At 38.3% G+C, this 12,493-nt stretch overlaps 2 protein-coding genes across 2 annotated transcripts in view; one reads left to right on the plus strand and one right to left on the minus strand.

Moving 5' to 3' along the window:
* The window catches only part of OR6C319 (olfactory receptor family 6 subfamily C member 319), a 137,666-nt gene that overhangs the window by 68,881 nt on the left and 56,292 nt on the right, over positions 1–12,493 (minus strand). The window lies entirely within an intron of this gene.
* OR6C315 (olfactory receptor family 6 subfamily C member 315) lies at positions 5,189–6,127 on the plus strand. Its single transcript, XM_001491477.4, has one exon. The coding sequence runs from the start codon at positions 5,189–5,191 to the stop codon at positions 6,125–6,127; it is 939 nt and encodes a 312-aa protein (XP_001491527.4).

A 12,493-nucleotide genomic window follows, 5' to 3' on the forward strand; every position in this document is an offset into this window, starting at 1 on the left:
CATTCATACAATATAGACAGATATAAAGTAAACAGACCACCCTCTTATATCCCCCACTTCCCTGTCTAACACCATAGAAGGAATACTGTTAACAATTTATTTTTCCAGGAGTATGTGACTATGCACATAAAACTACAGTTTGTATCACATATAAGATATGTATACCTTTTTTAACCCAAATGGGATCATAGAATACACTATTACTCAGCAACTTCTTTTATTCACATAGCAGTATATCAAATATATCTTTCCAACTGAGTGGACGCAAATCTTTCCCACTCATTTTTACTGGTTTATTGCATTTTTTAATTTAGATGTGCCAAAATTATTTAGTCATTTCTCTATTGGTGAAAATTTAAATTGTTTCCAACTTTTTACTTTTACAAACAATGCTACAATGAGCAGCTTTGCAAGATTGTTGAAGCAGAATTATTACAGAATTTGTGTGGATTGTGAAAGTTTGAATAATAACACACAGCTGTTCACTAAAGACAAAAAATTAATGACCAGGAAATGCAAGAGCCTGGACATTCAGGTCACTGGGTGACATAACCTTGTTCCATACATCTTAGTAAGTAGGACATTCTTGGGGACACAGCAAAGATGGCTCTCTACTGCTCTAAATAGGTACATAGCCCAGAAGTACAGGGAGGAGGGCTTAGGATTTCTTTATTTCAAGGTACTTAGAAGATTGGAACAACGTGAAGATGCCCAAAGTATTCTGGATAATTGAGGCTTCTTTTTTGGGGCAAAGACTGACCTTTCTGAAAAAGAATATTATGACCAAATAATCTGGTGGCTCCTTTCCTGGTTCTGTGTTGGGGCTATGCCTATGTCCCAGGGACAGTGATTCAACCCATCTAGGGACATTAGAGAGCATAGGATGGGGCAGTCCAGGTGCAGATGGACACTTCTCCTTAGCATCATAAGAATTTAAAGCGGTTCCTGAAAGCCCCTCCTGAAATCATTCGACGTCTGGGATTTCTCTTTCCATCAGTGACAGACAGCTCAGTGTCCTGAAGACTAGCATAAGGGATTTCTGCGCCCAAACAAACTTCACACACATTAAGTCATTTTAAAATTATTGTGTTCCCTTTACCCTCAATAACAAGTAGAAGAAATACAGATTTTTATTATTAGGTGATAGAATAGCACCAACTATGAACAAAGAAAATCTGAAAATACAACCTTGCTGATAGAGGCCTGGCTCTCAGCTCTTGAAATCCCAGCAGAGACCAGGTAAAACACGTGGCTGACTGAGCATTCATCAGCGCAAGGGAGAGGGGAAGTAGTGACATCAATTTATAGGTTCAAGCTACTTTACCCTAGACCGGCTCTTGAAAGTTCCCATTAGTTGTTAGACCAAAAAGCTAGAGGAAAAGGACAATTTATGTGGTTAAATTGCCAGGGGCAAAAGGGCAAATGGATAATGAATTAAGGGAGGGGAGAAAAGGGCACTATCTTTTTTTCATTTATTTAACAACGATGAATTTTGATCATACTATGTGTTTTTGCGTGTTATTGTGGATTAAAAGAATACCAAAAAAGAGGAATAATGTATTTGTAAAGAGCCTAGCATAAAACCCAACACTACACTCATTCAAAAGTGCTGGTTCTCTTGCCCTTCCTCTTATCTTAAGGAACTTACAATGTCTTTTTGGAAAGATGACTTATACACGTAAAACAGAAAATGGTTAATGCCTGAATAGAAGCATCATGTATGTTAATTCTTATCTTAGAATCAGGCATCTCGCTGCATTTATCTTGTGTCACAGATATTCAGATATTCATTTTGATGTAAAAAGTCCACATAGAGTGCAGGCACTATGGAAAACAGTATGATGGTTCCTCAAAAAACTAAAAATAGAATTACCATATGATCCAGCCAGATATGCTGCTGGGTTTACATCCAAAAGAACTGAAAGCAGGATCTTGAAGATATATTTGCACACTCATGTTAATAGCAGCATTAGTCACAGTAACCAAGAAATTGAAGCAGCCCAAACATCCATCAGCAGATGAATGGGTAAACAGAATGTGGTATGTACATGCAATGGAATATTATCCAGCCTGAAAAAGGGGGAAATTCTGTCACATGGTACAACATGGATGAATCTTGAGAACATAATGTTAAGTGAAATAAGCTAGTCACAAAAAGACAAATATTGTGTGATTCCACTTATATAAGGTAACTAAAGTAGTCAAATTCATAAAAACAGAAAGTGAAACGGTGGTTACTAGTGTCTTGGGGTAGGGAGAAAAGAGAAGTTGTTGTTTAATGGGTATAGCGTTTCAGTTTTACAAGGTGAAAAAGTTCTGAGATCTGTTGCACAACAATGTGAATATACTTAACGCTACTGAACTAAACATTTAAAAATGGTTAAGGCAGTAAATTTTCTATTATGTGTTTTTACCACAATTTTCAAAAATTCCGTGAAGTGTCTCACAAGCGCTAATTACATTTGACCGTCCAGGTTGTCTTACTCAGACACCAGCGCTTAGCAACTGGACTCAACTCACCGATTTTCTGTCTCCACTTCCACAGGCGGATCTTCCGGAAGTGGAGGAAGAGCCAAACTCTCACACGTATTTATAGCTTCTCTCAGCCTTATGGCTACAGAGACAGAGAGAGACTCTAGTAGCTTGAGCCACATGTTTTCCAGGGTCAGTGCAAGGACTGTCTTCCAGTTAAAAACTCGCCAAAAAATACTAGAAATCTCCTTTGGGATGTATGTGGCTAAATACTCAGGAAACTAAATTTAGGTCAGTGGTCTACAAACAGAACTTTTCAACCGGCTTCTAACAGAAAATTTGCCAGTTTTTGTAAGATAATATTTTTTAAGATGAGAATTAACATAACAGTGCATTCTATTCGGGCATTAGCTATTTTCTATTTTAAGTGTATATGACATCTTTCGAAAAATAGACTCTAAGTTCCTTAGGAGCAGAGGAAAGGCAAGAGAATCAACACATTGAAAGACTTTTAAGAGTCACTGTTTTTCAAAAGTAAATTTCTCATGACATTTAACCAAAAAACCTATCAAAGAGTTTGGAAATTTAAAGAGGTTTTATCACAGAGTAGAAAGCTATTGAGATTATGTTTTGACATATTCAGTTTAACTTGAGGGGAAAATATCCAAAAGAAAATGTGCCATAGAGAGTCAAAAATATGGGGCTGACAATGAAACAAGAATTCAGGGCTAGAAATATCCATCTGAGAGGCACCATGGGATAGGTGTAAGACAGGATTGTTTCACTGATTTGGAAACTAAAGCAGGCAAATAATTTCTGAAGAATGTGTGTTTAGAAGAAAGAACAGCCAGACTAAGAGATGTATCATGAGAGTCCGGAGAAAGGAGGAAAAATCAGGAAGCAGACATTGGTTAAAGGCAGAAATTAGGAAAATATTATAAGAAAAAAAATCAAAGACAATATACAGGCAAAACATGAAGATGCAGAAATTTAAAAAAAGAATATGCAATCACTGTTTAATAAATTTGTTAAGAAATAAAGAAGCAAGTTTGGTCCACGTGTATTTCAGAATCAGAAGAATTTGCTGGCTGTGTGTTCTTGGCCAAATCATTTAAACTTTCCCAGCCTGTTTCACCATCATCAGCATTATCATCCTCACAGTATCGTTAATCCTTGTTATCTCATCTATAAGGTTCATATAATCGTCCTAATTGCTCTGTCCCTGGGTGAAGGTGGGAAATCAACACAACATGGTAGCCAAGTGTGCAGACAATTGAGTCAAGCAGCACTGGCTCAGAATCCTGGCTCCACAATACACTAGCTGTGGGATTTGGAACAATTTATCACCTGCTCCAAACCTCAGTTTCTTCACCTGCAAAATGAGGGTGGTAACAGTACCCATCTCAGGGGGTTGTGGGCATCAAATAAAATAATGACGAGGCTTGGCACATAGTAAGTTCTCAGTTAATGATAGTTATTATTTATTATTATCATAATTATAACCAGATAAAACAGTGTACATGAAATGTTTTTTAATTTAGAATGTAGTAAAAACGTTTGTTACTCATTTCTATTTTCAAGAGTCAGGGAGGGACTGACCTTCGATGTGCGAACAGTCATCAACTCTTTGAACAGAGGTATGGGAAGATGAGTGTAGGGACAGAAACATCTTGAAAGAAGAAAGGTAGATGAGGAGGATCATGCCAGAGGAACTTTTACTAATTGTTAATAAAATGCAGGTGAGTTATTGCTGAAAGCAGCTTGATAATTTGAGAACTGTAGAGAAGATTAAATTAAAGTTAAATAAAACAACTCAAATTTGAGTTAAATTTTATTATATTAGCCACGTAAATATTCAGAAGCCTCTTCCTTATCCATAAACAAAAAATAATTACTCGAATTCTCAACGTATGGTGCAAAATAGCCCCCTAATCATTCAAGTTCTTCATTAGAAACTCCTAAATGAGGCTTGCAACTTTTGGTTTCATATTTTTTATTTTATATTTTTCTAGCCAAAGTAAAATTCATACTTATTAATAAACATGGATATGGAAGAAAATGATAGTGGGCATCTGATTGGAAAGATATCATCTGTTTCTCTGCTAAAACCATCTAACAAAGGAGAACTGGGACCTGAGGGAAAGCAGACACCAGCAGCAAAGATTTAGGGACAGATAATATTAGCTACCATGGTCCACAAATTCAAAAAATCGAAAGGAAGTTGAGGTATCTTGGGCTACCACAGTTATAAGAGTTTGCTGATTGCCTCCTAAAGGCTCCTCAACTGTGAGCTGACACAGTTAGCTTTTCTTATCGCACTGAGACTGGGAGAGTGATGGAAATGAAACATCACTGCCCAGTTAGCAGATACAATGAAAGATCAAAAGGAGAATCAATGTTCAAAGTGAAAATAAAAACAGAATGTGGAGAAAATAACTTAGGCATTGGTTTAGAAAGTAGGGTAGGAAATTTCATGAGGAGCCTGAAAAGTAGCGGTAGAGAAAATTCTTCTACATGGGAATTTAAGAAAATAATTCTTGTGAGGAACCAGCTTCTATCCAATAGAAAATCTTATTCAAGTGAGATTGACAGAAAAAAGGCATTTGAACCAATTCAACAGGAAAATAGTAGCCTCTCCTAAATGTTTCTGAGCTCCTCTTCCATTCTCATCACTGATTTCTTTCCTTTGTACCTTCATGGACAGCAAAGATTAGCAATGAAAAACCAAACCATTCTGAAAGAATTCATTCTGCTGGGACTAACAGACAGCCCGGAGATTCAGCTTGTAATCTTTATACTTCTCTTCCTCACCTATATATTCAGCATCATTGGAAACCTGACAATCATCACCCTCACACTGCTGGACTCCCACCTCCAGACTCCCATGTATTTCTTCCTCCGGAATTTCTCCTTCTTAGAAATTTCCTTTACCTCCACTTTTACTCCTAGGCTACTGATCAGCATCTCAACTGGCAACAAAAGCATCAGCTTTGCTGGCTGCTTCACTCAGTATTTCTTTGCCATATTCCTTGGGGCCACAGAGTTTTACCTCCTGGCTGCCATGTCCTATGACCGCTACGTGGCCATCTGTAAACCCCTACATTATGCAACCATCATGAGCAACAGAGTCTGCACCCAGCTGGTTCTCGGCTCCTGGCTAGGTGGCTTCCTCATCATCGTATCCCCAATCATCATGACCAGTCAGCTGGATTTCTGTGCCTCCAATGTCCTGAATCATTATTATTGTGACTATGGACCCCTCATCGAAATATCTTGCTCCGACACAAGAGTCCTGGAGCTGGTTGACTTTATCTTAGCAGTTGTGACTCTGGTGGTCACTCTGGTGCTGGTGATTCTCTCCTACACAAACATCATCTGGACCATTCTGAAGATCCCCTCTGCTCAGCAAAGGAAAAAGGCCTTCTCCACGTGTTCCTCTCACATGATTGTCATCTCCCTCTCTTATGGCAGCTGCATCTTCATGTACATAAAACCCTCAGCCAAAGAAGGAGTTGCCTTCAATAAGGGAGTAGCTGTGCTCAATAACTCACTTGCCCCTTTATTGAACCCGTTCATTTACACTTTAAGGAATAAACAAGTAAAACAAGCCTTCAAGGATGTGGCCATAAAAATAGGCCATCTTTATTCATTTTAGTGGCCTCAAAATCAATGGAAATTTTGAATGATATTCATGAAGTTATCTCAACTGAAAACTTAAGCTTCTGCTATCTCCTTTTGTTAAAGTAATTTCTCAGATAAATTGACTGTGAACACATGTCAAAATTTTGTTTCAAATTCACCAGCAAGGGAAAGGTGTTCAAAGAAGGTCAGTTCAAAGATCTTTTTTCTGGTAGATATCTTTTAATAAAAGGGGAAAGTAGGAAAATAATATCATTAGAGTATGTACAAAAAGAACTATCTGGCTAAAAATTATTTTTCTTATCATAAATCTGGTGAGCAGCTGAATGATTGTCTACCTTCTCATGAGGAGCTCTTAGTCTTATCAATCACTATCAAAAGTTTCAAACACAGGGGCCAGCCCGGTGGTGCAGCGGTTAAGCTCGCACGTTCCGCTTCTCAGCAGTCCATGGTTCACCAGTTCGGATCCCGGGTACGGACATGGCCCTACTTGGCAAAAGCCATGCTGTGGTAGGCGTCCCATACATAAAAGTAGAGGAAGATGGGCATGGATGTTAGCTCAAAGCCAGTCTTCCTCAGCAAAAAGAGGAGGATTGGCAGTAGTTGGCTCAGGGCTAATCTTCCTCAAAAATAAATAAATAAAAGTTGTAAACACATTTGTCAGAAATTCCTAGATACTTCCCAGAAGAGATTATTCCTGATGTGACACACAAAAAAATTCTACTTCAGACAAACTTTCATAGGTTTTAAACAATTTTCTTTCTCAAGCTTCTCCCTCTGACAACTCCTACAGACTGCCTCCTCTTTCTGGCATCTCCTACAGATAATATTTCCTATTGTAAAGTACAGCATGGGATCTCCTGATTGTTCATAAGGACATTTCTGACTCTCATTTGAGGGCTGAAATCAGAATGAAAACTGTTACCAAGGAATCATTTGGAGCCCATTTAAAGGAAAATTCAGGTGAAGAGATATCTTAGACCATGTTGGCAATGATCAAAACCTATAGAAGCTAGTATGTGGCAAAGTGTGCCTTACTTTAAAGGACACATTTATAGATGAACCTGAGGAGGTTGGGAGTGTTACAGATGCTATTTAGGGAGGCCTTAGGATGCCATGGTTTATTAACTCTCTCCACAACTTCCTCAGATGGAATGCCTTGGTTGCCCCATCTGATCTTGCTAATCAGTGTGGTAATTGCTTCTGGCAGTCAAGTGGAGCCACCTGGCCCCTACTACTTCAGGCCCCATCATCTCCATGAATACTAACAAGCCTTGCTCCCTGGCCATCTGTCCTATTATCATCCCTGGTGAATGAGAGCCACCACTAAACTTTTTAGTGATATTGGCGTCCCTCTCAGCAGCACATTCCTCATGGCCTTGGTGAATGATGTGTCCTGTAATCCCTCTGGTGAAACAAATCTTCTAATGTGTTGTATGCTCTTACATCATATCTCCATTCCTCATGCCCACCTCAGCCTCTTTATTCCTTCCTCTACCATCTTCCATGACAACTTAGGTATCTCCGCATCACTGAGTGTTGGACATCACTTTTTCAGGCCTTAAGAGCCACCCCAGCAATGAAGTGGGGTACTTGCTAGGGTGTAAAATCCCACGTCCTGATAACATGTTCCCAAATCAACAAATTCTTGCTCAGCCAGTTGTACATCCTGGGACCCCAATCAAAATTTAATCCTAGGAACATTTTTCTGACTTCTGCCAGCACAAGCTAGCCAACTCTTTCACTTCTTTTAGTATACAAGTTCTTTCCTCCTTTATCAAGCCTAGCATGTCCCCAACTGGATTATACTGGCTTTAACCCTAGTTATTAGCCTGGCATCTAGCAGAGAAGTTGGAGACAGCTCCTGAGGGAAGCATCTGGTGCCTTGTGGGGGAGACACTTCTAAAGCATCTTCCAGCTAGCTCTTAGTAGGAAATAGTGGGCCACCTCTGCAGATTCAAAGTATTTATAGTGAGCTGCAAAGTCAAAACCCTCAGACACATCCATCCAGATGTCCTTTTTTCACATTTCCAGTGTCCATATTTCCCCCATAAGGGTCCTGAGCTTCATAACAAACCTGCCTTGGCTAAGCATTCAAATGTCTCCGGAGCTCTATGACTCTAACAAGTAAATCAACACACCACTCAACTATATCTGTCCTTCCACCACAGGAGGTAACAGCTTCTTTGTAACCTATCACAGGTAGGCCTTCTGGCTCTCAACTTCAGCCATTAACTGCTTGCTAATAGCTCTTTGACTCTCATTATCCCTTTTCAGGGCATCAATACTACCTAGCAGTAACCTGTCAAATCTACTATATTTGTAGGCATTTATTCCCCCATATGTTTCAAATGCCTGCACCACATCTGTCACTGCATTCCCCTCCACTGTGTCATTTTTCCAGATCAATGCCAGTACACTACACACCAGATAATACCAACCCACTGCTAAAGGATTTTGAAGACTGAGGTGAACTGAAATTATTGATAGAAACAACAAAAACTAAATCAGTTCAACCCTTGACTAGGTGGACTCCACCTACCAACTATTAGCCTTACAGAAAAAAAAATGCCCATTTCTGTGTGTAAATACTATTTACCTCAGTCTCTGTTTGTCTCATGATGTCCAATATGCAATCAAAAGTTACAAGACACTCAAAAAAGCAAGAAGAAACAACCCATTATGAACACATAGTTTTGAATCAGACTCAGAGATGAGGCAGATGTTGGAATTATCAGATAGGGACTATAAAATAATCATGATTACTATGTTTAAGGATCTAGTGAACAAAAAGGATAACATGCATGAAAAGTTAGGGAACTTTAATTGAAAGGGAGAAAATGTTTTTTAAAAACTAATAGAATGCTAGGACATATTTTAAAAATATAATAGAATGATAGTAACAAAGAATTTCTGTAATGGGCTCATAAGCCTACTGGACACAGTTTAGGAAAGAATCAGTGAAACTGATGAAACAACAACAGAAATCATCCAAATTAAGTGCAAAGAGAAAAAAACATAGGGAAAATAGCTGAGCATTTCAGAGCAATGGGACAATATCATATACTCAAAAATGTCTGCAATAGGAGTCCCAGAAGAAGAGAGCAGAATGGAGAGAAAGAAATATTTGAAGTGATAATGTCAGATAATTTTCCAATTATAATGAAAGACCACAAAGAAAAGATCCAAGAGCCCCAGGGAACCTACAGCAGAATATTAGGAGAAATAACACACACAGATACATCATAGTCAAACTGCTGAAAATCAAAATGAAGAGAATATGTTGAAGTCATTCAGAGAAAAAGGAACAAAGGTGAGAATTTCAGCAGTTTTCTCAAAAGAAATTATGCCAGCAAGAAGACAATGGGCTGGCAGCTTTAAAATACTGAAAGGAGAAAGTACTGACCCAGAATTCTATTCCTAATGAAAATATGTTCTAAAAATTAAGGCAAATTAAAGAATTTTTAAAATAAACAAAAGCTGAGGGAGTACATAGCCAACATATCTATACTACAAGAAATGTTAAAGGAAATCCTTCAGGTAGAAGAAACATGATTCCACACAGAAATTTGGATCTACACATAGAACAGAAGACCACTAGAAATGGTAAAGATGAAAGTGAATATATAAGACATTGTCTTGGGGCCGGCCCCGTGGCTGAGTGGTTAAGTTCGCATGCTCTGCTGCAGCAGCCCAGGGGTTCACCAGTTTGGATCCTGGGTGCAGACATGACACCTCTCATCAAGCCATGCTGAGGCGGCATCCCACATGACACAACTAAAAATATGCAACTGTGTACCAGGGGGCTTTGGGGAGAAAAAGGAAAAAATAAAATCTTTAAAAAAAGACAGAGAGAAAACTGAGAAAACCATCATAGAAAATCACCAAATTGAAATGGCTGTCATAAATACATGGGGCAATAAGGGAAATATAGAACAACCAGAAAACAAGAGATAAAATGGCAGTATTAAGCCCTCATATGTCGATAATCACTCTACGTGTAAATGGATTGAATTCTCAAATCAAAAGACACAGAGTGGCATGATGGGTTAAAAAACAAGGCCCAAGAATATGCTGCCTCTAGGAAACCCATCTCAGCTCTAAAACAAACACAGGCTCGGAGTTAAGGGATGGAAGAGGATACTCCAAGCAAATGGCAAACAAAAGAAAGCAGGTGTTGCATACTTGTATGAGACAAAGTAGACTTTGAGATAAAATAGGCAATGAGAGGGGCCAGCCCAGTGGCATAGTGGTTAAGTTTGCGTGCTCCACTTTGGTGGCCCAGGGTTTGTGGGTTCAGATTCTGGGCACAGACCCAGCATCGCTTGTCAAGCCATGCTATGACAGCATCCCTCATAAGATAGAGGAAGGTTGGCACAGATGTTACCTCAGTGACAATCTTCCTCAAGCAAAAAGAGGAAGACTGGCAACAGATGTTAGCTCAGTGAAATCTTCCTCACCAAAAAAAAAAAAAAAAACAGACAATGAGAGACAAAGAGGGGCAGTATATAATGATAAGAAGGACTTTCCACCAAGAGGACATAACACTTATGAATATACTGCAGCTAACACAGGAGCACAAAGGTATATAAAGCAACAGTTAACAGTCCTAAAGGGAGAAACTAACAGCAACACAATAACTGTAGGGGACCTCAACACTCCACTTACATCAATGGATAGATCATCCAGACAGAAAGTCAACAAGGAAACAGTGGCCTTAAATGAAATGTTAGACCAGATAGACTTAATAAATACATATAGAACATTCCATCTAAAAACAACTGAATACGCATTCTTCTCAAGTACACATGGAACATTCTCAAAGATAGATCATGTGTTGGGAAACAAAGCAATCCTCAATAAATTTAAGAAAATTGAAATCATATCAAGCATATTTTGTGGCACAGTGCTATGAAACTGAAAATCAACTGCAAGAAAAAAACTGGGAAAGTCACAAATATGTGGAGACTAAACAACATGCCACTGGACAATCAATGGATCATTGAAGAAAACAAAGAAGAAATCAAAAAATATCTGGGGACAAATGTAAATGAAGATATATTGCACCAACTCATGGGGGGTAGCAAAAGCAGTTGTAAGAGGGAAATTCATAGCAATATAGACCCACATCAACAAACAAGAAAAATCCTAAATAAGTAATTTTAGACTACACCTAACAGAACTAGAAAAAGAAGAACAAACAAAGCCAAAAGTCAACAGAAGGAAGGAAATAATAAAAATTAGGACAGAAATAAATGAAATAGAAACAAAAAAAAAAAAAAACAGTAGAAAGGATAGTGAAACTAAGAGTTGGTTCCTTGAGAAGATAAACAAAATTCACAAATCCTCAGCCAGACTCACAAAGAAAATAAGAGAGAAGGCTCAAATAAATAAAATTAGAAATGAAAGAGAAGAAATTACAACAGATACCACAGAAATACAAAAGATTATAAGAAAATACTGTGAAAAACTATATGCCAATAAATTGGATACCTAGAAGAAATGGATAAATTCTTAGACTCATGAACCTCCCAAAACTGAATCAAGAAGAAATAGAGAATCTTAGTAGACCAATCACAAGTAAAGAGATTGAAACAGTAATCAAAAACCTCCCAAAAAACAAAATTCCAGGACCAGATGGCTTCTCTGGAGAATTCTACCAAACATTCAAAGAAGATTAAATACCTATCCTTCTCAAACTATTCCAAAAAACTGAAGAAGATGGACCACTCCCTAACTCATTCTATGAAGTCAACATGACCCCGATCCCAAAGCCAGTCAAGGACAACACAAAGAAGGAAAATTACAGGCCAATATCACTGATGAACATAGACGCAAAAATCTTCAACAAAATATTGGCAAACCAAATATAGCAATACCTTAAAAGGATCATACACCCTGATCCACTGGGATTTATACAGTGGACACAGGAATGGTTCAATATCCACAAAGCAACCAATGTGATACACCACGTTAACAAAATGAGGAATAAAAGTCACATGATGATCTCAATAGATGCAGAGACAGGATTTGACAATATCCAACAGCGACTTATGATAAAAATTCTCAATAAAATTGGCATACAAGGAAAGTGCCTCATTATAATAAAGGCCATATGTGACAAACCCACAGCCAACATCATACTCAATGGGGAAAAACATCCCTCTGAGAACAGGAAGAAGACAAGGGTGCCCACTCTTGCTACTCTTATTCTACATAGTACTGGAGGTTTTGGTCAGTGCAATTAGGCAAGTAAAAGAAATAACAGGTAACCAAACTGGTAAGGAGGAAGTGAAACTCTTGCTGTTTGCAGATGACATGATTCTACATACAGAAAACCTAAAGAATCCATCAGAAAACTATTATAAATAGTAAACAATAT

Source organism: Equus caballus, chromosome 6 (assembly GCF_041296265.1).
Source record: "Equus caballus isolate H_3958 breed thoroughbred chromosome 6, TB-T2T, whole genome shotgun sequence".
Classification (NCBI taxonomy): domain Eukaryota; kingdom Metazoa; phylum Chordata; class Mammalia; order Perissodactyla; family Equidae; genus Equus; species Equus caballus.

Bases quoted from the DNA above. Each gene is read 5' to 3' on its own strand.
- OR6C315 (XM_001491477.4), top strand. From the start codon at position 5,189: ATGAAAAACCAAACCATTCTGAAAGAATTCATTCTGCTGGGACTAACA.